Raw genomic sequence first — 24,765 nt, forward strand, 5'->3', positions numbered from 1 at the left:
GTGACAAAGACTAAATGACTAAACAACAACGACAACAAAATCAAGGAGAGGGTTTTCAAACCTGTGCTCTCCAGTGCTGTTGGCCTGTAGCTCCCATCAACCCCAGCTAGCTTAGTCAATAATCAGGCATACCTTCTGAAATATACTCGGAGTCGAGTGTGGATTTCATGCTCTTTATTCAGCTCATAGTAGTGAGGACAAAACAAAAAAAATTCCTTCCAGTAGCACCTTAAAGACCAACTAAGTTAGTTCTTGGTATGAGCTTTCGTGTGCATGCACACTTCTTCAGATATCAAGCGTTGAGGTTACAGATGCATAGACCACTGTGATTAGACTATATACTGGCTCATGTCTGCATTCTACTGTGTAACTTGCATGCATTGATCCTAAGAACTGCAGTCCTAGGAATACCAATAGAATCAGGCTAGTGGAATGCTCTGACTGCTCCAGGAGAATACTCTCAACTGTGAGGTCACCACTGAGTGTCTATTATGCTGTATGAAGAACCTTCCAATCTTCGTTGGGCCATACCAGGAGGAGCCAGCAGGAGTCATGGAGAACCAGCCACCCTCATCACAAGCTTCCAAAGAGACAAATGAAGTACCCTTTGAACTGCATCCCCGAGCAGATGCCATCCGCTCCAAGCTGATCTACACTTTCTATCTGATTGACTATCTACGGGGGCTAGGCAGTGCTATTCCACGCCATAACATACGAGATTTCCTGGACCATCGGAAGCTAAAGAAGATAATGCTCACAGACCATCACCAGCTGGTGCGCTTCAATGTTGCGCCCAAACGAAATGTCATGATCACGCGAGAAAAACGCTGCCGTAACCGTATCCGCGTGCGCTGCAGCCGCTGGCCCCCTGTCGCCATGTGGGCTTATTCAGTCCTGAACAGCCAAATCTTCAAAGTCTTCATGATCTTCCTCATCTGCCTGAACATGGTGGTCCTCATGATCTTAGTAGAGATAAGGGATCAGTTGGAGGACCACTTTGTGAAAATGAAGATAGCAATGGAGGTGATCATCTGGGTCATTGTCCTCATCTTTTTGGTGGAAATTGGGCTGAACTGGGCTGTTAGCTTTCAGGATTATTTTAAGAGCTCCTGGAATGTCTTTGACTGCACAGTCACCATCATATCCTTTATCCCTGAGTTGATATTCCTCGTTGAAAAGAAACACAGCAAGGCCGTCACATACTTCCTCCAGGTTTGCCGTGTGCTGCGATGCTTAAAGCTCTTCCCTAAAGGTAAAGGTAAAGGTAAAGGTACCCCTGCCCGTACGGGCCAGTCTTGACAGACTCTGGGGTTGTGCGCCCATCTCACTTAAGAGGCCAGGGGCCAGCGCTGTCCGGAGACACTTCCGGGTCACGTGGCCAGCGTGACATCGCTGCTCTGGCGAGCCAGAGCCGCACACGGAAACGCCGTTTACCTTCCCGCTAGAAAGCGGTCCCTATTTATCTACTTGCACCCGGAGGTGCTTTCGAACTGCTAGGTTGGCAGGCGCTGGGACCGAGCAGTGGGAGCGCACCCCGCCGCAGGGATTCGAACCGCCGACCTTTCGATCGGCAAGTCCTAGGCGCTGAGGCTTTAACCCACAGCGCCACCTGCGTCCCTTAAGCTCTTCCCTAGACTCCGGCAAATCCGGATCCTCATTATGGCCCTCTTCAAAGCAATGAAAGCCATGAGCTTCATCCTGGTGCTCCTCGTCTTCTTTTTCTATATTTTTGCCGTATCAGGCATTTTCTTCTTTGAGGGCTACACTCGCTCAAACCTGGATGACCTAGAGTACAACATGTATTTTCAAGACATGCCCAATTCACTGGTGACCATCTTCATTCTCTTCACCATGGACCATTGGTATGCTCTGCTGCAGGACACGTGGAAGGTCCCAGAGATAAACAAAGCAATCAGTGGCTTGTTTATCTGCTTGTGGCTCCTCATTGGGGCATTCATCTTCAGAAACCTCATGGTGGCCACCATGGTCACCAATTTCCAGACCATTCGGAATGAATTGAGTGAAGAAATGAAGCAGATTGAGACTCAGCAGAAAGCTGACAAATTTAAGATGGAACTGCTGGAAAAGAAGTACAGCTCACCCCAGGGGCAGGACAGAATGAGCATGGGGCCATCCACAATATACAGCATACCAGAAGTCGAGGCTGGGTCTCTGGATTGGGAAACATATGTCCACAAGAACCTGCCAGGGCTATACGAGGCTGAAAATGACGAGCAGGTCATTTGGCCCCGTGACGCCCTCTTCCGCTACTTTGAGCTGCTGGAGAAGCTGCAGTATAACCTGGATGAGCGCAAACAATTGCAGAATTATGCCGTCTTGGCTCTGTCCAACCTGGAGGACAAGGAGTGATGGCTTCTGAAGGATCAAGAAGATGGAAGTGTGGACTTCTGCTTCTATTAGACTCGAACTGCAAGGAAAGATTACAAAACCACCCGGTCTGCAGGTTTTGGACACTTTTTGATGTCTCTAGGGTTTCATAGCATTGGTGAGCAAGGCACACCAGGGTACACCCTCAAATGCCACATTTTCCTGTGGGCCAGACAGACATCTGTTCTGCACATATGTAATATTTGATCTACAAGAATAAAATCTCCCATACCCCAGAAAGTTGGCATAAGACGCAACAATGGACCAAAGAGCCAACTTTTTATTAATTAACCACAAGTGTCTTGCAATAAGCTAGGAGTGACCTGCTTGAACGCTGGGGATATCCTTCCTTAGGGGAGGCAATGGAATGAACACCTCTGTTTCCTGTTGAGGAAACCTCACTCTGGCTTCTGGATCAGAGGATTGACTGGTCCATGCCCTTCCTTTTCCACTCACCAAAAGGTGAGCTGGGAAGCGCTAGTTTGCTCCATTTCTTACCTGTTCTATTCCTGTCAGATGGGTGAAGCTTCTAGGAACCAAAAGTCATTTCCTTCTTCATCCACTTGAGCTGGCCGTTGATATCTGGTAGGTGACACGGTGTCCCTTCAACATCTCAGTGAACCACAACCCCCTTTCCTTTTCTCTCCTTGACCACACTCCCTACCTGTTGTGGCAAAACCAAGGAGTCCATCAAGCAACTGGAACCCACCATACTGAGCTCAAAGAGTATGTTGTAGCTGAAGCAATGGTACACCTTTGACCAATATGGGTGATACCAACAAATTCCTAATGAGCACCCTAGTAAGTGACTGACAAATCTATCCTCCTGAAAAACATAAGGGCAGTCTTATTGAAATGTTGCAAATAACTCCTTTATTCTGAGAACACATAGCCGCATACACAATTTTATTGCAAGCTGAGAGAATCAGTTACATCAGTAGTAGAAGGATGTTTGTGATTAATTAATTAAAGAAATGTTTCCAGCTTTAAAATGATTGATTATGGTATTGCCTTTCTTTCTGAATTCTTATTTTAAGTATTTATTTAAATCGATTCAATGAATTGTTCATCCAAGCCTCAAGGCAGCTTAAGAACAAGTCAAAATATGATGGCTTGGATCCAAACGTTCTCTTTCTCTGTTGGAAGGAGCATTTCTTGTTCATCAGAAGGACCACATGCATCCAAGGAAGATTCCCATCAGGAAAGAAAGTGGCATCCATCAGAGGAAGGGGAACTGTGGATCCAATCCAAAAGAAAGAAAAAAAAGAACACAGGATTAGATATATTACTCCAAAAGAAAATGGAGAGGTTAATCTGCATCATCAAAGACCAAATGGAACAAATGAGACAGCAAAAAAGGGAAATGACACCTCTAAAGGCACTGATTCTGTTCACTCTGGTTTTCATACATGTTAGAAACACATATTTGGGCCTGGCCAGATGACCAGAGTTGGGGAGGGGGGCTGATAAAGGGAGAGGCAGCATTTGAGCTTTGTGGGGTCCAGGTCCATGGAAGCTGGTCTACAGGAATTACCGAGACACAGCCCTCCCACCAGAAATGTCAGGCAATTAAAAAACAACAACAACATCTCAAGATCTCAAACACTCTCCTTCCTGTCCCACACACATTTTATATTTCCTTGAATTTACTGAGGCATTTCTACAAACCCTCATGGACTATGCTGGCCAGGGCTGATGGGAGTTCTAGTCCAATAAGATCTGGAGGGCCACAGATTCCCCGTTCCTTCTTTATATGTTTTCATGACTTGGACCAGTGGCAGCTGATAATTCTTTGACTTGGTAGGGCTGCAATTTTCAAGCTTGCTTTTCTCATCACCGTAAGACTTGTACAGCATATGCATAGGAAAGTGTGCCTTTACACATGTGCAGAGTGCCATTGCTTTTTCCTCTCTAACCCTCTCCCCCCGCAAAAAAATAATAATTCTCTGCACATTAGTTATTGTCTACAGACAGGGAAAGATTTACATACCAGACTACACCTCTAATTTAGAAATTCAGCTATACTTCATGGCATCTGTTTTTGAATTCATGGATAAATGAGGAACCTGTGTATGGCTTTGAGTTCATGAGAGTTGTAGTCCAGCAAATCCCATAGGCCACAGGTCTTCCCATTCTTCCTACAAAGGCTAAGACGTGCACAGGAGCCCAAGAACCTCCTTGTAGAATCTAGCACAAATGATATAATTTTGGCTCCATACTCCCATCATCTGGCCCCTGACTGCAAGGTTCCTGGTCCCCACTTCTCCTCCTCACCTGCCCAGTCCCTGACTCTCACATTGGATGTTCCAGATCTCTGTAGGACGGTGCTCTGTTTTGGACTTTGGACACCTGGATTGACCCTGGACTGGGAATTTGACATACTGACTTACTGCCAGGTAGGCCAGGGGTTCAGGACATTATGCTTGTGTCTCCCAATGTTCATTAAAATACAGGTAGCAAATATGACTCTCAACAGCCCCAAACAGCATACGCAAGTGTCGGGGGGGGGGGGGGGGTTGGAAATGTAAAGGTCAGGTTAAAGGACCCCTGGATGGTTAAGTCCAGTCAAAAGTGATTATGGGGTCGCATGTGGCCAGCATGACTAGACTGCTTCTGGTGCAATGGAACACCGTGACAGAAGCCAGAGCGCACGGAAATGCGTTTTACCTTCCTGCTGCAGTAGTACCTATTTATCTACTTGCACTGGTGTGCTTTCGAACTGCTAGATTGGCAGAAGGTGGGACAGAGCAAAGGGAGCTCACCCCATTGCGGAGATTCAAACCGCTGACCTTCTGATCAGCAAGCCCAAGAGGCTCAGTGGTTTAGACCACAGTGCCACCTGCGCCTAGTCTTACAACAAGAGTGTAGTTTAACCCTAGCTTCAGCAGGGCTTGAGGAGGCTTTAATTTCACTTGCCAATCAATGTCAGTTAAAATCAGGAGTGATGGCATGGTTCCACTATCTTCCCCTTTGGAAGATGACAGTAGTTTCTTTTGATTTGCAGTGGGTGATAATGGCTCTGTTATTTCACTGCCTACAGCTCTCATCTCATATGTTGACAATGTCACCAATCAGCTCTTATAAGGCAGGTGAAATGCGTGACCTGGACATCAGCAAGGTTTATATCCACCTCATGTACGACATTTGTTTGCAGGTTTTCCATTCCTGGATGCCTGACACCGCTGCTGATTTCAAGGAAGGAAGGAACACTCTGATTATTTAGGCCCATTAATCCCAGCCTGTTGATACCTGAATTCTCATTCCGTTCCATAAACCACTTGTGAGAGCAGCTTTCATGTGCTGCATCTCAAGGCGCTTTGAAGATAATAGCCGGATGAGACACAATTGAACAACAAATCATTACCAGCACAAAAGGGAAGCCTCATAAAGCCCATCTGAAACAAAATGTGAGTGATTTAAAAACAAAGGAGAAGAGCGTGTGCAGAGTCACCATCTCCAACCCCCTGTGGAGAATAGCTCCATTTACAAGGTGTGTAGCAATTATAAAGCTGATCGGCTGAAATCCTGCATGAGAAAAGGCCACGCCACGCCACGCCATCCATTAAATTCAAAATGAGATAAAAGGAGATGGACATTATGAGCTGAATTCTTACTCACTAACCATTTCAAGCAAATACTGATTATTCACATTATTATTATTATGGTTTTTAAGCAGAGGTTGGATGGTCATCTATCATGGATGCTTCTGTTGTGATTTCTGCTTTGCAGGGGTTCGGCTGGATGACCCTCAGGGTTCCTTCCAATTCTTCTTGTTGTTGTTTAGTTGTGTCCGACTCTTCGTGACCCCATGGACCAGAGCACGCCAGGCACTCCTGCCTTCCACTTCCTCCCCAGTTTGGTAAAACTCATGTTGGTAGCTTCGAGAACACTGTCCAACCATCTCATCCTCTGTCGTCCCCTTCTCCTTGTGCCCTCCATCTTTCCCAACGTCAGGGTCTTTTCCAGGGAGCCTTCTCTTCTCATGAGGTGGACAAAGTATTAGAGCCTCAGCTTCAGGATCTGTCCTTCCAGTGAGCACTCAGGCCTGATTTCCTTCAGAATGGAGAGGTTTGATCTTCTTGCAGTCCATGGGACTCTCAAGAGTCTCTTCCAGCACCATAATTCAAAAGCATCATTTCTTTGGCGATCAGCCTTCTTTATGGTCCAGCTCTCACTTCCATACATCACTACTATCACTATTACTGGAAGCTGCTTTGTACTAGGGTAGCTCACGTGTCCACCCAAAACCTGTACTCTGCTGAAAAGAGGCTTCTGTTTTGGGTTTTTTGTCTCCTTCACAGGACACTGCAGAATTTCCTTGGAAGAACATGGAGTTTAATCTATCAAAATATGGATAGGACACTCCCTTCTCTCTCTCACACACAAATCCACCCTCTCATCCATTCCTTCATCCCTTCCGCACTTCCACCTGTTCATCCATCTTCTCTCTCATGACTTGGCGGGAGGGTCAGACCAATGGAAGCGGAAGTCACGTGCAGCCTTCTGGCAATGCACTGGTTTAGGCAAGTGGTCTTCAAACTTTCCAAGCCTTGGACCCATCTTGAACCTAAATATGCATATGGGGACTAACATCTTTTTTAAACCAACCAACCAACCAACCAACCAACCCACATATCTATATGGTTGCAGTGCTGCTGTGACAACCCACCTTAGATCAGGCTGTGACCTTGTGGTGCATCCCAACCCAAAAGTTGAACACCAAGGGTGTAAACCAAGGGTGGGGAACCTGGGGTCTAGACAGGGCCATTGCTAGGGGGTGGTGAGATGGGACCCCACCAGGGGCACAAATGAGGGGCGGGAGCATGAAATCGGCTAAAAATATGTCCATAAATATGTCCATAAATAAAAATATTGATTATTGCCTCATAAGAAAAGGTTTTAAATAAAGGGTGAATTGAATGGGGGGGGGGGTTGGAGGAGAGGTGGAAAGAAGAGCTAATTTGTCAGTGGCTAGGGGGTGCAATCTGGACAGTTCTGCCAGGGGCACAAGATCACTTAGCTATGGCTCTGTGTCTAGGGCCCAGATGTGGTCTTCCAGGTCTCTCTACCTGGCCCTTCGAACCTGCCCAAGGCTACGTCCCAGCTGTGCATCCCAAACATATTGTATTTTCATGGCTAGGATGTGTCTTTAACTTATTCTAATGCCTCTCAATTGCCTTATCGGAGCAGTGTGCAAGTATCTCTGGCCCTCTCCATCAGTGGCATGCAGTCCTCAGAAAGTTTTCCAGAAGGGACTGTGGCCCAGACCATAGTGAGTTAGGCCAGCTAATTATCTGATATGGTAAAGCACAGCTTCTGATATTCTTGCATCTAGTTTATGAATACAGCGCTGGTCCTTGTGCACTTGGCTTCTTTGTCCTAGCGCAAGTGGCTTGGTTTTTGAATTGCATATGCGAGGCCCGAAAGATTTGTTATCCAAACAGCCCTTGACATGTTGATTTTAATTGCCCCTCCGTCTCTCTCAGCATGATCAAAATTTGCATACTATGCACAGAAGAGATTTCTTAAGCACCGCTAAAAAGCTTATTTTGGTATTTGCTATTAAAAGCAAGGTTCCATCACAGTTAGTTGCCTTGGTTACTAATTATATATATTTTTAGTCACATGTGAAGCTCTGTGTTTAAACATAGCATTTATGTTCTGGCGCCAGAGGCAGCAGTTCACATGTGGCCACGGTTATGATTGCAATCAAGATTGTTTGTGTGTGTGTGTGTGTTTTAAAGTGATATTTATAGGGGCATAGGGAGTTGCTGTGATGGACAGGTCTAGCCTTTAATCATAGTGAATTATTTCCCCAGGGCACTCCAATCACAGTGATTTGGAGAACTTAAAAACAGTGATTTCCCTCCCCCCATATGAATCTATGCCGTTCCCTGCGAAAATCAATTGAAAGAAGCTCCCCACAAACTCCATTGCCCACTCTTGGGGTAACAAGGTTCTTGCTGGAAGGGTGAGATTTTCCCCACCCTCAGTCTTTCCTGTGGGTCTTTCCATAACCCCCTGTGCAAGTCAATGGGCATATATTTCTCTCCCATAGGTTGGCGGAAAACAAGCACAAAACTTTGGCATCAGTTTGGAGGGGATCCAAAATTTCAGAGTTAATGAAGCACTTTTCCAGGGAGAAGAGACTGTATCCCCCAAAATCCATGAAGGGGAGGCAGGAGCCTGTCCCCATCGATGGCCCTGGAAGGATTATTCCTGCGGTGGGGAAAAAAACCACCCCACCCCGTTTTTCCTTGAGAATTTATTCTCTACTCCCCCATGCCCTGCCCCTGCCCTGATTCCTATGTTACCCACCCCAAAATGACATAATCTGCCCCTGAAGGAGAACTGATTCACCTATTCTTTCTGACATTTGGCAGACTGTCCCATCAGAAGGGGCAACCATGCAATGCATTATCAGATGTTGTTGAGCTGAATAAAGAGCATGAAATCCACATTCAACTCCGAGTATATTTCAGAAGGTATGCCTGATTATTGACTAGCTGGGGTTGATGGGAGCTACAGGCTAACAACACTGGAGAAAACAGGTTTGAAAAACCCTCTCCTTGATTTTGTTGTTGTTGTTTAGTCATTTAGTCGTGTCCGACTCTTCGTGACCCCATGGACCAGAGCACGCCAGGCACTCCTGTCTTCCACTGCCTCCCACAGTTTGGTCAAACTCATGCTGGTAGCTTTGAGAACACTGTCCAACCATCTCGTCCTCTGCGTCCCCTTCTCCTTGTTCCCTCAATCTTTCCCAACATCAAGATCTTTTCCAGGGAGTCTTCTCCCACCTTCTTCCAGGGAGTCTTCTCTTCTCATGAGGTGGCCAAAGTATTGGAGCCTCAGCTTCAGGATCTGTCCTTCCAGTGAGCACTCAGGGCTGATTTTCTTCAGAATGGAGAGGTTTGATCTTCTTGCAGTCCATGGGACTAGCAAGAGTCTCCTCCAGCAGCATTATCAGATACCAGAGTCCAAAGAGTCTGTAAAAGCATTTCTGTTAGGACACAATCTTTGTGGGCAACTGTGTGTCATCTTCGCTGTTCATCCTCTATCCAACCATCTTCTGCCATCCCAGTGCTTCACCCCCTCTCATCGAACCACAGTCCATGAGATACAACCATAGCTGTCAACCTTCCCTTATTTGGCGGGAAACTCCCTTATTCCAGCACTGTTTCCCGCTGCTATCCCGGATTGTTGATATCCTGTAAATTTCCCAGATTTCAAAGGAAGCAGCTCCTCTCCCTCCCTGCCGGCCAGGGAGGCTCCTCAACTGAGTTGCTTGGCTGCCCAATAAGGAGTCTGAGAACGACTGGGGGGTGGAGCTTGCATGCCTTGTGCCGATCAAATCAGCCGTGTTGCCTGGGGGCTTGCCTTTGCTTCAGTGCTTCCCAGCGGAGAGGTGACAGTGTGGTTTTCCTTGCTGCTGTATCCCTTTGCCGGGTTGCTGTGCTGTGGGAACCACCGCTTGAGGCTTCGTTTGGCTGCTGGCTGGGCTTTCAGCCTTTGGGTCTTTGGCTTGGAGGGGCTCTACTCTGTGTGTGTGTGTGTGTGTGTGTGTGAGAGAGAGAGAGAGAGAGAGAGCATGAATGTGTCTCTTAAGCTTATAGTAGGAATGCTGTAGCTTCACAAACTTACCTTCACACAATGTGTAATTAACTTTTTACCACAGGATGTGGTGAGGTCAGTACTTTAGATTTACAAGGGGATCTGAGAGATGAATGAGAGATACGGTTTGTCAGTATTAATGGACAGCTAAATAGAAACTTAACCCCAAAAGTTAGGACCAAGATTCAAATCCTCACTGGGTAACTTTGCTCACTAGTAACATTGAACCATGAGGACGATATGGTGGGAAAGTGTTCTCGAAGCTGCCAGCATGAGTTTGACCAAACTGCGGGAGGCAGTGGAAGACAGGAGTGCCTGGGACAGGTGAGGCTGCTGATCCCTTATTTTGGCTGCTGATCCCTTATTTTCAAATCTGAAAGTTGACAGCTATGGATACAACTTACTCAACCCATTTTTACTTTAGATGTTAGAACCCTCCTTGTACCTTCCATAGAGTTGCTTTACCCTTTAGCAATCAGCCACTAATTTCCTCTTCACCTGGTTCTTACCAGAATTGTATTTGTTATGTAGTGAAGTCTCACCCTGGGCCAGCAGGGGGATACTGTAGATAGTTTTCACTCAGGTCCACGTCAGTTATTTTAGGCGGGAAACTCTGGGTTGTTGTTGTTACAATGTTGACAGCCGGCTGCCTATAAAAGCAGGCCGGCTGAGCTGTTTGCTGTTCAATTCTGTCCAGCTTACAAGTAGAGCTGCTCTGGAGAAATCGCTGTGTTGTCTGCTATGTTCGCCCACAACCTAACAGTATTCATGTTGTGTTCTTGCATATGTGACCCTCGGCCTCACTAATGATGGGTCTACCAGTAATCCCACCTCATTTCCACCGCTGAAATCCAGCAATCTATCAACTAAGCCACCATGACTTGATTCAATTTATGCAGCTCATTATAAAGTTGAATTTAATGGAGTCACTGCATGAACAGAAGGACATGAATTAAGAGTTCATGCAACAGAACTTCCACTTCCTTTCCTATTTCCTGGTGCCAGTTCGCCAACTGCTACAGAGGGTTTGGGGAACCCCCAGAGCAGATTTGTAAGGTGGTGGTGGTGGGGGGGGGTTCCACAGGGGGAAGAGAGGTAGGAAAGGTTCCACTGCTTGATCAGAAGTCAATTTGCTTGCAAAATGTCTTCGCTGGATCAAACCAACAGTTCCTTAATATGAATGTTTCACTTTCTCTCAAAACTGCAGTGGTAGCAGCAAATTATTTTAAAAAAGCATACTTAGAGTAGTAAAAAGGATTTGCATATGCACCAGAGAGGAAGAAAAGTTGGATAATGAATCAGTGTCAAACAACCAGGTAGTTAATGCAATAAGGAACCTGGAGTTACAAATATTTTGAGCTCAAAAGCTCCTATCAGGGTGCTATTCTCCTTCCCTCTGCATTATTAAAACTGACAGGAGCAACTGTTTAAGTACCCTACGCAGCCAAGATCAGGCACTAATTCCTAATTTTTTATGCATGCACAGGTAAGTACATAAAATTCAATATGCTGGATTGTATCTTATTTAGAGGAGAGGATGTGTCTGAAGAATGCGAAGAGTCTCTTTCTCTGTAATTCATTAGCCGGGGTGCGTGGGTGGGGAATCCAGTCTCATTGCATGTAATCTGATTGTTGTCCATCGATGAGATGATGTTGCATTTTATATTCAAACTGTGCCCTTCGTCCTGCCACGACACAGCAGATTGCATTCCTGCGTGTCTCCTGGAAGCCAGAGGGAAGATGTTATTATCCTGAATTCCTTGTTTCTCTGTAGTGTCTTTTGAATAGGGGTGTATGTGTGAAATTGCCGATTCCACTGTGTTCTTAAAAGAAGCTTTGTGTCTCCCATAAAATGGGGATGTCAGCAGATTAAGGCCCAAATGATATTTTCCAGTCATGGGGACCTCTTCTCAGTGGCTTCCTCCCATTACCACTTTGGAATTCATATGAACAAGGCCAGTTGTTATAGATTCTTGACTTATTTATCCTGCCTTCCCATATATGTCATGTTAAAAGCAGTTCACAAGGAAGAATGGTAAAACCAAGGACGAAATCATGACAGTCAAATTCCGCCTAGGTCATATTCAGAGCAGACCTGCTGAAATCAATGGATCTAAGTTTGTCATATAAGGGTGGTGCCCATTTCAAACTGGGGCTGCTCATTTTAAGTGCCTCTATTCTTGAATAAGTTCCCACACCAAGTGTTGCGGACAAAGGGAGGAGTGTACCCAACCAATTCATCAGAAGCATTGGCCTCTTGGGCCAGCATTCTACTCTGTAAGGACTTGACAACAGCCATAGCTCCAGAATTTGAAATTTGAAATACTTTATTGTCACTTGTACAACTTGTATACAGTGAGATTACATGAGCACCCTCCACTCAGCTCTCTTAGTCTTAATTCCCCTCGTTTACTGACATACACCCACCAAACCCAAAAGTCAGTTGCCCTGTTGTTATCTTTTCATTCAGCAGCCTAACAGCCCATGGATAGAAGCTATTCTTTACCCTGTTGGTACGACTAATCATGCTTCTATATCTTGTGCCCGAGGGCAGGAGATCAAGAAAGTGCTGGCCAGGGTGTGAATCATCCCTGAGAATTTTTCTCACGCTCCTGAGGCAGTGTTCTTCCATGATGTCATCCAGCAGATTCACGGGACAGCCCATAATATCTTGTGCTGTATTCACCACCCTCTGTAGGCACTTCCTATCAGTTGATGTCAAACCATGACACAGTATGAAAGGACACTTTCTATTGTGGACCGGTAGAAGGAGATCATCAAATGTTGATTGACATCGTTCTTTCGCAATACTCTGAGGAGATTGAGTCTCTGTTGGGCTTTCTTAACCACCTGAGTTGTACTGAAAATAAAATAAAATAAAATAAAATACGAGCTTGTTCTGCTCCACAGTATTAAATGCAAACTTATTTCTATACATTTCCCTCCATTATACTGGGCTCCCAGCGCCATCATAAGGGAAGGAAACCCCATTTTCTGAAACACAGAAATTCACCAAAAATAGCCAAATAGATGCTTTTATTTAGTTCCAAAAGGTAAAAAAAATTGTGATACCGGGATAGGGGGGGAGGCGGAAGGGGACTCTATAATCCTCAAGATGTATCATCACATACTCAGGTTTACCACTCCCAGCTGCCAAACCAGGTGTTGACAGCCCTGACAAAGGGACCAGGCTAGGTGTTTTCAGAGTGAAATGAGACCCAGGAAGAACAATAAGGTGCCAGGGGATGCCTTCCTGACAAAAGTATATGCAGATCTTTTCATTTACTTGTGTGAAGTGGGTACGTGAACCATGCATGATTGACAAGTTTTGCCCTTGTCACTTAGTAAGCAGGTTTACTTACTAGGCTTCACCTTCCTAACTTGTTGCCTCTAATGGCCCTGTTTGAAACTCAAAACACTCCACATGGGTAAAATTAAGAGCCCTTCCAAGATATGGGTGTAAGGCAGGGACAGGAACCTTCAGGTATGTGTTAAGAGAACATGCCTTGGGGGGAAATGGCCTTGTAGATCAATTGGGACCTGTCCTGATAAAGCCCACAGGCTGATGTCATATGTGAACTTTCGGCAGCTTACAATTGTTCCTTTGCAACTGGGTCTCACTGGGAGTTTGGCTGGCTCCCGTGATAAGATTATCGTACCTTTGGCTGAAAGGGTTTGATTTCAAAATGTGCAGGCATCCTATAATGTTGAAAGTTGGCACATGAGAGATGGGGGAGATAAGGACCTGGACTATCAGTTAGGTCCACTTCCCCACACCTGGGAAGTGAGGGGCAAATGGGACTTGTCTACTTGCAAAGGAAGCCCATCTAAGAAGGAAAACTCTAATGCTAAACCTCCTCTGTCCTGGGAAATCTCTTTGGGAGAAGAAATGGCTAACGAATAAACCCTACACAAGTCTGAAGGGGAATCCCTTTGATGTTTGGATGGCGCCTTGTATGTCTCCTTCCGGCAACTATGCTACCACTCAGTGGATTTGTAACTGGCTGACTGACCGAACCCAAAGGGTGCTCATCAATGGTTCCTCTTCATCCTGGAGAAGAGTGACTAGTGGGGTGCCACAGCGTTCTGTCTTGGGCCCGGTCTTATTCAACATCTTTATCAACGACTTGGATGATGGACTCAAAGGCATCCTGATCAAATTTGCAGATGACACCAAACTGGGAGGGGTGGCTAACACCCCAGAGGACAGGATCACACTTCAAAACGACCTTGACAGATTAGAGAACTGGGCCAAAACAAACAAGATGAATTTTAACAGGGAGAAATGTAAAGTATTGCACTTTGGGGGGAAAAAATGAGAGGCACAAATACAAGATGGGTAACACCTGGCTTGAGAGCAGTACATGTGAAAAGGATCTAGGAGTCTTGGTTGACCACAAACTTGACATGAGCCAACAGTGTGACGCGGCAGCTAAAAAAGCCAATGCAATTCTGGGCTGCATCAATAGGAGGTCAGACCTCACCTGCTCTGGTCAGACCTCACCTGGAGTACTGTGTCCAGTTCTAGGCACCGCAGTTCAAGAAGGACACTGACAAACTGGAACGTGTCCAGAGGAGGGCAACCAAAATGGTCAAAGGCCTGGAAATGATGCCTTATGAGGAATGGCTAAGGGAGCTGGGCATGTTTAGCCTGGAGAAGAGGAGGTTAAGGGGCGATATGATAGCCATGTTCAAATATATAAAAGGATGTCACATAGAGGAGGGAGAAAGGTTGTTTTCTGCTGCTCCAGAGAAGCAGACACGGAGCAATGGTTCCAAACTACAAGAAAAAAGATTCCACCTAAACATTAGGAAGAACTTCCTGACAGTAAGAGCTGTTTGACAGTGGAATTTGCTGCCAAGGAGTGTGGTGGAGTCTCCTTCTTTGGAGGTCTTTAAGCAGAGGCTTGACAACCATATGTCAGGAGTGCTCTGATGGTGTTTCCTGCTTGGCAGGGGGTTGGACTCGATGGCCCTTGTGGTCTCTTCCAACTCTATGATTCTATGAACTCCTGCAGCCAAGCTGGGGCCACATCAGTGAAGCCATGAGGGGGAGGATCTTGTCATCTGGGCAGCCTAGGACCTCCATACACACCTAGGCATGCACCCCAGGGAGGTTACTTTGGTGCTGTTAGAACAGAGGTTTGATTTCACCCCTGGAAATGCACTCCATTGTGTCTCGAGATAAGTGGAGGCCAGCAGCAGCAGCAGCAGCAGCAGCAACAACAATGGTTTATGGAGTAATTAGGTGCGGCACACTTCGGCTGCCACTCAGCTTTACCGGATGTGTAGCAGAGTAAAGAAGGCTAATCGCTGAAGAATTGATGCTTTTGAATTATGGTGCTGGAGGAGACTCTTGAGAGTCCCATGGACTGCAAGAAGAGCAAACGTATCCATTCTGAAGGAAATCAGCCCTGAGTGCTCACTGGAAGGACAGGTCCTGAAGCTGAGACTCCAATACTTTGGCCACCTCATGAGAAGAGAAGACTCCCTGGAAAAGACCCTGATGTTGGGAAAGATTGAGGGCACAAGGAGAAGGGGAAGACAGAGGATGAGATGGTTGGATGGTGTTCTTGAAGCTACAAACATGAGCCTGACCAAACTGTGGGAGGCAGTGGAAGACAGGAATCCCTGGCGTGCTCTGGTCCATGTGGTCACGAAGAGTCGGACACGACTAAACGACTAAACAACAACAAGCAGAGTAAACACAGCTTGCGCCTTTGTGTAAAGGTAGAGGTAGAGGTAGAGGTAGAGGTAGAGGTAGAGGTAGAGGTAGAGGTAGAGGTAGAGGTAGAGGTAAAGGTAAAGGAACCCCTGACCATTAGGTCCAGTCGTGGCCAACTCTGGGGTTGCAGCGCTCATCTCGCTTTATTCGCCGAGGGAGCTGGCATACAGCTTCCGGGTCATGTGGCCAGCATGACTAAGCCACTTCTGGTGAAACCAGAGCAGCGCACAGAAACGCCGTTTATCTTCCCGCCGGAGTGGTACCTATTTATCTACTTGCACTTTGACGTGCTTTCAAACTGCTAGGTTGGCAGGAGCTGGGACCGAGCAACGGGAGCTCACCCCGTCGTGGGGATTCGAACCGCCGACCTTCTGATCGGCAAGTCCTAGGCTCTGTGGTTTAACCCACAGTGCCACCCACGTCCCATGCCTTTGTGTGCAAGCATGCAAAAAACAGTGTCTGTACGCAGCTTCTTTCTAATCTCTAAGAAGCTTTATTATGTACAGCAACAGAAATAAATGATCTGCTCTGGGAGCAACCAACATTGCGACTCCCTTTGTCTCGGCCAAAACCGAAAGCAGAATCACACAGGACAAAGAACAAGTTCCTGGATGTGGGAAACCCCTCCCCAGTAGGCAGGATGCTGGACTCTGAGCTGTTTAACACTGTAAGCTCTTATTCCCCTCACACGGTTATCTGATTATTATTTATTATTCAATAAATGCATATTTCACTTGATTACATAAAACAATAATATGAGCAATAAGAAAAATCAACAAACAATAATTTAAAACTTTCAAAAACTAAAATAACAATAGACTAAAAATTAATTAAATTTACACCAACTTTCTAAACATCTGGGTAGGCTTGTCGAAAGAAGAATGCACGCTGAGAAGAATACAGTGAAGGCACCTCACTGATATCAATAGGCAGAGAGTTCCAAAGTGTAGCTGCTGACACCCTAAAATACTGAGTTATAATAATAAAGGAGTCAGAAATACTTGAGAAAGGGTGCTGCTTTTATCATTGCCTATTTGGCTACAGTAGTGATGTATGGAAGTGAGAGCTGGACCATAAAGAAGACTGATCGCCAAAGAATTGATGCTTTTGCATTATGGTGCTGGAGGAGACTCTTGAGAGTCCCATGGACTGCAAGAAGATCAAACCTATCCATTCTGGAGGAAATCAGCCCTGAGTGCTCACTGGAAGGACAGATCCTGAAGCTGAAGCTCCAAGACTTTGGCCACCTCATGAGAAGAGAAGACTCCCTGGAAAAGACCCTGATGTTGGGAAAGATGGAGGGCACAAGGAGAAGGGGACGACAAGATGGTTGGATAGTGTTCTCGAAGCTACCAGCATGAGTTTGACCAAACTGCAGGAGGCAGTGGAAGACAGGAGTGCCTGGCGTGATCTGGTCCAGGGGGTCACGAAGAGGCGGACATAACTAAACGATTAAACAACAGCATTTGGCTACCACTTTGAATCCACTTGGTTGAAAGAGGACAGCTGTACCCAAACTCCACCCACTGGATCACCATTATAGGTGTTTCTAATCTTTGAAAATAAAATAGCTTATAGTCTCAAAACAGGTACTTGTTGGGAAGCACAAAGCAGCTCGAGAAAAGTATAAAACAGCATAAGTTAAGAGACGGAGAGAATATTGATCTGGGAGCGTTTGGACACCATCGATTTTGTTTTTGGGAAGATCTGTACATGGAGCCAGTCAAAGGAACATCTTGCCTAGAGAAGTTGTTGAAATGTTGATGCTGGAAGGTGTTATTTTTTTAAAAAAAAAGAGAGAGGGAAATTACACAGATATCAGACAGAAAGTCAGTTCCCACAACTGCCCTGCAAGAAAAGCACATCTAACCCTTTGAATTCCGTACTTTTGGTGTAGTATGCAAAATGGAAATTGATGGATCTTGTCCACAAAGAGACATGTGAATTTCTGATTACCTCAGCTCTACAGCTCACTAGTGGCATCCTTTCCAGATATTATTTAATTGATAAATTAAATAATATCCCACTTTTCCCCCCAGAGGAGCCCAGGAAAATGAACACCAAAGTGATGAAACGATGCATTTTTTAAATCATGAAATCATAGATTCATTTTTTTTAATAAATATTTATTAAAGATTTTTATAAGAAAAAAGCATAAATAACAAACAACAATGCTTATGTCATACACAAAATTCCATAACTCGTTTGGACTTCCTCACGTCTCCCGCTCCCACTTACATTGTTAAAAAGTTTTTTCAAGCAAATTATCATATTGTTTGCAATCTTATATCCACTCGTTTAAATATAATCTGATAGTTCTCCCAAAGGATTTGTCTTTTCCTTAATCTCGCTTATCATCTAATTTCAATCTAGTTTAGTGGTGGCCAATTATTTATGATCAAGCATCCTTCTTAACATTCAATCAAATTACAATATTTTTGTAAATAAGTTTTAAATTTCTTCCAATCTTCTTCCATCCTTTCTTCTCCCAGGTCTCGGATTCTGCCGGTCATCTCTGCCAGTTGCATATAGTCTATCAGCTGCATCTGCCATTCTTCCAGTGTGGGTAGATCTTGAGTCTTCCAGTTCTTGGCAATAAGTATCCTTGCTGCTGTTGTTGCATACATAAAAAATGTTCGGTCCTTCTTTAACACCCCCTGGCCGACAATACCCAAGAGGAAGGCCTCCGGTTTCTTGGTGAAGGTATACTTAAATACCTTTTTCAGCTCATTATATATCATTTCCCAGAAGGCCTTCACTATAGATTCATGTTTAGTCAGAATCTCCTTTCTTGTAACTTGCAGCCATTGGTTTGAGTCATACCCTCCAGAGCAGGAGAAACCAAACTTGTTCCCTCTTCCATATGACAGCCCTTGTGACATTTGAAGATGGCTGTCATACCTCCTCGCAGTGTCCTCTTTTCCAGGCAAAACATACCCATCTCCTTCAACTGTTCCTCATATCTGGTTGTCCACTGCAAGATATGCCTGGACAAGACATGCCTTTGGTCTGCTTTAATGTGGGTTTTATGTTCTTAAAACAGGATCCCTGATAGTTGGGGCTGAGGAAGACCCTGTCTGAAGCTTCAATGAACTGCTGCCTGTCAGAGCAGACAGTACTGATGAGAGATGGAACAATAGTATGATAATTCAGAAGAAGGCAGTTGAACACTACAGCCAAAGTGGTTTGTTGTTGTTGTTGTTTAGTCGTTTAGTCATGTCCGACTCTGCGTGACCCCCTGGACCAGAGCACGCCAGGCACTCCTATCTTCCACTGCCTCCCACAGTTTGGTCAAACTCATCTTTCCCAACATCAGGGTCTTTTCCAGGGAGTCTTCTCTTCTCATGAGGTGGCCAAAGTACAGGAGTCTCAACTTCAGGATCTGTCCTTTCAGTGAGCTCTTAGGGCTGATTTCCTTCAGAATGGATAGGTTTGATCTTCTTTCAGTCCATGGGACTCTCAAGAGTCTCCTCCAGCACCAAAGTGGTTACATTCAACTAAAAAAGGAAAGCAGGGTACCTGATTGATCCAACTGGGGACAAACATCATTCCAGACTCCAAACTAAGTAATAAAATATAACGGTGGTTTTCTCAGAGAGGATCTAACTTACTCATGCCCACTAATTTCAGCGAGTCTGCTGTGAACAAGACTTAGTTGCTTATTACCCTATGTATATTTCTATGTCTAGTCCTCTGGCTCTTCCACGGTCTCTTACTCTTTCCTTCCAATATGTTTATAGGAAAGCACTGTGCATTACATCCAGCACTCCAAAAAAAAAATGTGTTGGATCAATGCCTTTTCTTAGCATTCCTGCAAATTTGAATTAGATCACTTCCCCCACCCTGCTGGAAAGCTCTCGGGCAGAGCTGCAAAGCTTGAGCACCAATCGGAGGACTACGTTTCTGCAATCCCTACTACTCCTGACTGCTACTCCATATGTTAGCACCATCTGCCGTTACACACACAAACTTGAGAAGGCCACTGGAGTATTCTGGGCAAAGTGGCATGCAGTTTGTATACAGGGAGATGAGTAGGCTAGATACCTTGCCGAAAGCCTGTCAAGCAGAAAAGATTATGGCCAAGGGCAAATGATCAATGATCTCAGATGGTAGATTGTCTGGAAACCAAAACACGGGGGAAGGAAGACAGCTGGTGAATTGATCCATAAAGAGCCAGCGTATTCAGAGAGTAACTGAGAAGTTCCAGAGCAATCAAGGGCAAGTAAACAAAAGGCTACAAGGGAGATCATGAACTACATGAATGATTATCCAACTTCTTGAATCATTCCGGTCTACTTGAACAAGGAACATAAATTAAGGGTGTGCCCCAAATACAAGTTTCAGTTCAGACCTCAGTTTTGTTCTTTGGAAATAGTCTGATTTGGTCCAAAGCACTTTGTAGACTGCCTGATTCAGCTCTGATCCAAACACAAATCCCTGTTTTGAGTTCTGTTTTACAGGCTTTGGGTAGGTAAAAAAAGGGAACGGGTGGAGCTGTGGTCTAAACCATGGAGCCTCTGGACTTCCGGAGGCGGCGCGAAGGGTAATGGCTGCCCTTTCCTAACTGGGAAGGGAGCTCCGCGCGAAAACGGGTCGTCCGCTACGGCGAAGCGGAGACCCACATCGGAAAACCGCAGGCGGCAGAAGCCTGCGGTCTTGGGACCCGGCGGGCGCCAGAAGCAGCCCCCAAGACGCAGAAGGAACCCCGTAAGGGGCTCTGGATCGTGGAGGAGGCTGCGGCGCTGAGGGTCGTTCCGCAATCGGCGGAGTGAAGCCGCAAAGCCGTTGCCGGTGAGCGCTGACCTTTCTTCCTGGAATTGGCACCTTGGAAAGCAGCAACCCGTGAGTAATAAGGACTTTTAATTAAGCTTAAAGATCAAAGCTCCTGAATTTGGCTGAAAGCGGAGGACGTAAAAAAAGGAAGTCCGTCTTCCGCTCACACTAAACTTCAAAGCAAAGAGCAGGAGGAGTGGAGGCAGTGAATGAACTCTTTTACAATTTGGATTTGAGCATTCAGTGCATCACTTTAATGCAGAAAAGGATTTTAAGCATTGGATTTATGCTAAGATTTGGACTGTAGGATCTTTCTCTGAGGAATCTACATTTTAAAAAAGGAAACCCAGGTGCTGGAACTGCCTGGCAACAGTAGCAGTCAGCCTGCAGACATAAATACTTTGAAACAAAATTTGGAAAAAATCTGAGGGGCTTGGACTTTGCTACTTTGACATCTTATGAGGTACCAGCAAGCACGGCTTGAAACATTGTGTTTTTGTAAAACCAACTCTGCTGAAGATTTAGCATTTGAAGGCTTTTGGACATGGGTTTTGTTTTCTCTGTGAACTGTATTTATTGATTCCCTTCTGAAAGACATTTTAAGCTCCCCCTAGAGGTTTTGGACTTTACAGCAGTGACATCTTCATACTTTCTGTTTCCCGGTCTCCTGGTTGAATGTTACCATCTGGGCTGTCTTTTTCTCATGGGAACAACTCAGCTTGACCTTGAGCCTTAGATAAATTTGGAATGAGTGGCGCAAAGAAAAAGGAGCCAAAAGAAAAGGAAAAAGAACAAAGACCGCGAACTAGACAAACAACTTTAGCCTCAGCCTTGCAGCAACGCAGATCTTCGGTACCCACTGTGCTCTCTGAGGAAGCAGCAGCTTCTCTGCCACGTGCAGGGGAAGGAGAAACAGAGGAACTACAATTGGAAGATATGGCCTCAGGAACAGCTGCCTCCATTTTAGAAAAAATATATGAAAAATTGGAATCTCTGGATAAGAAAGTGGAATCCTTGGATAAAAAAGCTGATGAGCAAACTTTTAAAATAGACCAAAACACCGAATGTTTAAATAAATTAGCTGGACAAGTGGCACAGAACGTAGAAACAATTGCAGAATTGAAGGGAGCTACAGGGGAGAACAGAAAATTGGTTGAAGACACCAGCCAAAGGCTGGGAAAGTTAGAAAAAGAGGTGAGGCCACTCAACAAACAAGTTGGTGAACATCAGACCTATCTCTCGATGATTGAACTGAGAAGTAGGGAGACCAACTTAAGGATTAGATCGATACCCGAAGTGGAAGAGGACAATCTGGCTGAGTTTTTGACCAAAATATTTTCCAAGCACTGGAACCTAGAAGAGACGGACTTTAAGATTACATCAGCTTTCAGACTTGGAAGACTGACAAAAAAAGACAAGCCCAGAGACTGTTTGATATCACTGAGATCAAAGGAGGAGAGGGACAAGATTTTGGGCCTACACTACGGAAAGTCACTGGACATTTTAGATAAGAGGATTGAGTTATACAAGGACGTTCCCAAACAGCTTTTGGATTTGAGATCGGAATATTTGGAATTAGCAAGACTTTTGAGGAGCAACGCCATCATCTTTAGGTGGGATTTTCCACAAGGACTATCTTTTACTTTCAGAGGGAGGAAGATCAAAATTAGAACATTGGAAGACAGAGACAAATTTCTGAACCAATACGGAGAGGACCTTCATAAAAAACTTGGATTACCATCAGAGCTCGAAACACCAGAGGTACCTGCACCCTTGGATTCTGAAGATTCAGCGAAAAAGGTACCACCCCCAGGAAAATAACCAGATCTATCCAGGATGTCTCTGCAACTTCTGAGTTGGAATATAAATGGCTGCAACATTCCGGAGAAAAGGAGGAAAATTTTTCACATATTAAAAAAGGAACAATTGGACATTATTTGCCTGCAAGAAACCCACGTGACTAGGCTCCACAGAAAAGTGCTGATAAATAAGAGACTTGGCCAAGAATTTATATCTTCAGACATAGTGAAGAAGAGAGGAGTGGTGATATATGCAAAAGAGAGCCTTTCACCTAAATTTTTATTTAAAGATGAACATGGCAGAATTTTGGCAATTGAAATACAATATCAAGGAGAAAAAATTTTGATATTAGGAATCTATGCACCAAATGATGGGAAATCGGAATTTTATAAGAAGTTGCATGAAAGCATGCTGGAATATCTGGACTATGACAACATCATAATGATGGGAGATATGAATGGGATTGTATCAACTAACATGGATAAGTCGCAAAGTCAAAAAGTTACCAAAGATGGCAGACTACCAAAGACCTTTTTTGAAATGACAGAAAATATGGGCTGGATTGACATATGGAGAATCAAGAACCCCCTAGGAAAAGAAGGAACATTTTTCTCTGAGGCTCAACTGACTTGGACAAGAATCGACCAAATTTGGATTACTAGAGGTCTGGCACCTAAGGTCAGGAAAGTGGAAATCTGCCCAAAAACCTGCTCCGACCATAATGCCTTGAAAATGGACATGACATTATTACCAACCGGCTCCTTTAGATGGAAGATGAATGACAATTTGTTTAGAAATCAGGAGATCATTAAGAAGGCCCAAAAAGTTATAAAGGACTATTTTGAAATAAACCTGAACACCGTGGTGGAAAAAAGAACAATTTGGGACGCAAGCAAAGCTGTGATGAGAGGGTTCTTGATACAACAGAATGCCATAAGGAAAAGGACACAAAATGAAAAGAAAGACAAGATTCTGGAGAAAATTAAAGAACTAGAGAAGAAGCTAAGAGCCAATCCGAAGTCACAGCCGATTTTGAGAGAAATTAAACTTCATCAAGCACAATATTCAAAACTGATAAACCAGGAAATAGAATGGAAGATTAAATCAATGAAACAAAAAACGTTTGAATCGGCAAATAAATGTGGGAAACTGCTGGCCTGGCAGTTGAAGAAAAGACAAAAATTGAACATAGTAACAAATTTGGAAATTGAAGGAAGAAGTATACAGAACCCCGTGGAGATTAGAAAGTGTTTTCAAAAATATTTTTAAAAATTATATACTCAAGGGCCGCAGAATGAAGTTGAGATTGAACAATTTTTGAGGAAAAACGGATTGGAAAAATTGTCACAAGAAAATAGATTACTCCTGAACAGCAAAATAACACGACAAGAGATTGAACTTGCCATTCAGAACTTGAAATTGGGCAAATCTCCAGGGCCAGACGGCTTGACCTCCAAGTACTATAAGACATTAAGTGATTATTTGATCCAACCACTGCTGGAGGTCAGCAATGAAATTATGGAGGGAAAGAAGGCGCCAGAATCGTGGAAAGAAGCGTTCATCACATTGATACCAAAATCAGAAACTGAAAAGACACAGCTCAAGAACTACCGCCCCATCTCCCTTTTAAATGTGGATTACAAAATATTTGCTGATGTTTTGGCAAACAGACTTAAAAGAGTTTTAAGTCAAGTAATTCATAAAGACCAAGCAGGCTTTCTCCCAGGCAGACATATGTTTGCTAACACAAGGAACATTATTGATGTCTTGGAACTTTTGCAAACTGACATAAACACTAAAGCAGTGCTAATTTTTATAGACGCGGAGAAGGCCTTTGACAACATCTCTTGGAAATTTATGAAGGGAAATTTAAAAGAAATGGGAGTGGGGAGGGGTTTTGAAAATGGGATTGACGCAATATATTCAGAACAAAAAGCAAAATTGATTGTTAATAATGTGGTAACAGAAGAGTTCAAAATTGAAAAAGGAACACGACAAGGCTGCCCGATTTCCCCTTTGTTATTTATCTCAGTCCTGGAGGTGCTCTTAAACTTGATCAGAAGGGACCGGTTGGTGCAAGGGATCCAGGTCGGAGCGAAACAATATAAACTTAAAGCTTTTGCAGATGACCTAGTTTTGACACTGCAGGAGCCGGAATCTAGTACGAAAAGAGTTTTACAATTGATTGACAATTTTGGTCAGGTGGCGGGATTTAAGTTAAACAAACAGAAAACTAAGGTGTTGGGGAAAAATTTGACAGATATTGAATCAGAACAGTTTCAGAGAGAAACAGAATTATCATTGGTGAAAAAGGTAAAGTACCTAGGGGTGAACATAACAGCAAAAAATCTGAGTCTATTTAAGGAAAATTATGAAAAATGCTGGTCTGAAATTAAGAGAGACTTGGACAGTTGGACAAAATTGAAGCTTTCTTTGTTAGGCCGAATTGCTGCTATTAAGATGAATGT

At 44.4% G+C, this 24,765-nt stretch overlaps 1 protein-coding gene across 1 annotated transcript; it reads left to right on the forward strand.

Annotated features, from left to right (window-relative positions):
- The first annotated feature begins 489 nt into the window (after positions 1-489).
- LOC310849305 (cation channel sperm-associated protein 2-like) lies at positions 490-3,383 on the forward strand. Its single transcript, XM_083749510.1, is given in 3 exon segments — positions 490-1,248; positions 1,251-1,252; positions 1,635-3,383. Coding segments are annotated over 3 exon segments (1,488 nt in total). The 5' UTR covers positions 490-498; the 3' UTR covers positions 2,371-3,383.
- The last annotated feature ends 21,382 nt before the right edge of the window (positions 3,384-24,765 follow it).

Source organism: Podarcis gaigeae, assembly GCF_964106915.1.
Source record: "Podarcis gaigeae genome assembly, chromosome: 7".
Lineage (NCBI taxonomy): Eukaryota > Metazoa > Chordata > Lepidosauria > Squamata > Lacertidae > Podarcis > Podarcis gaigeae.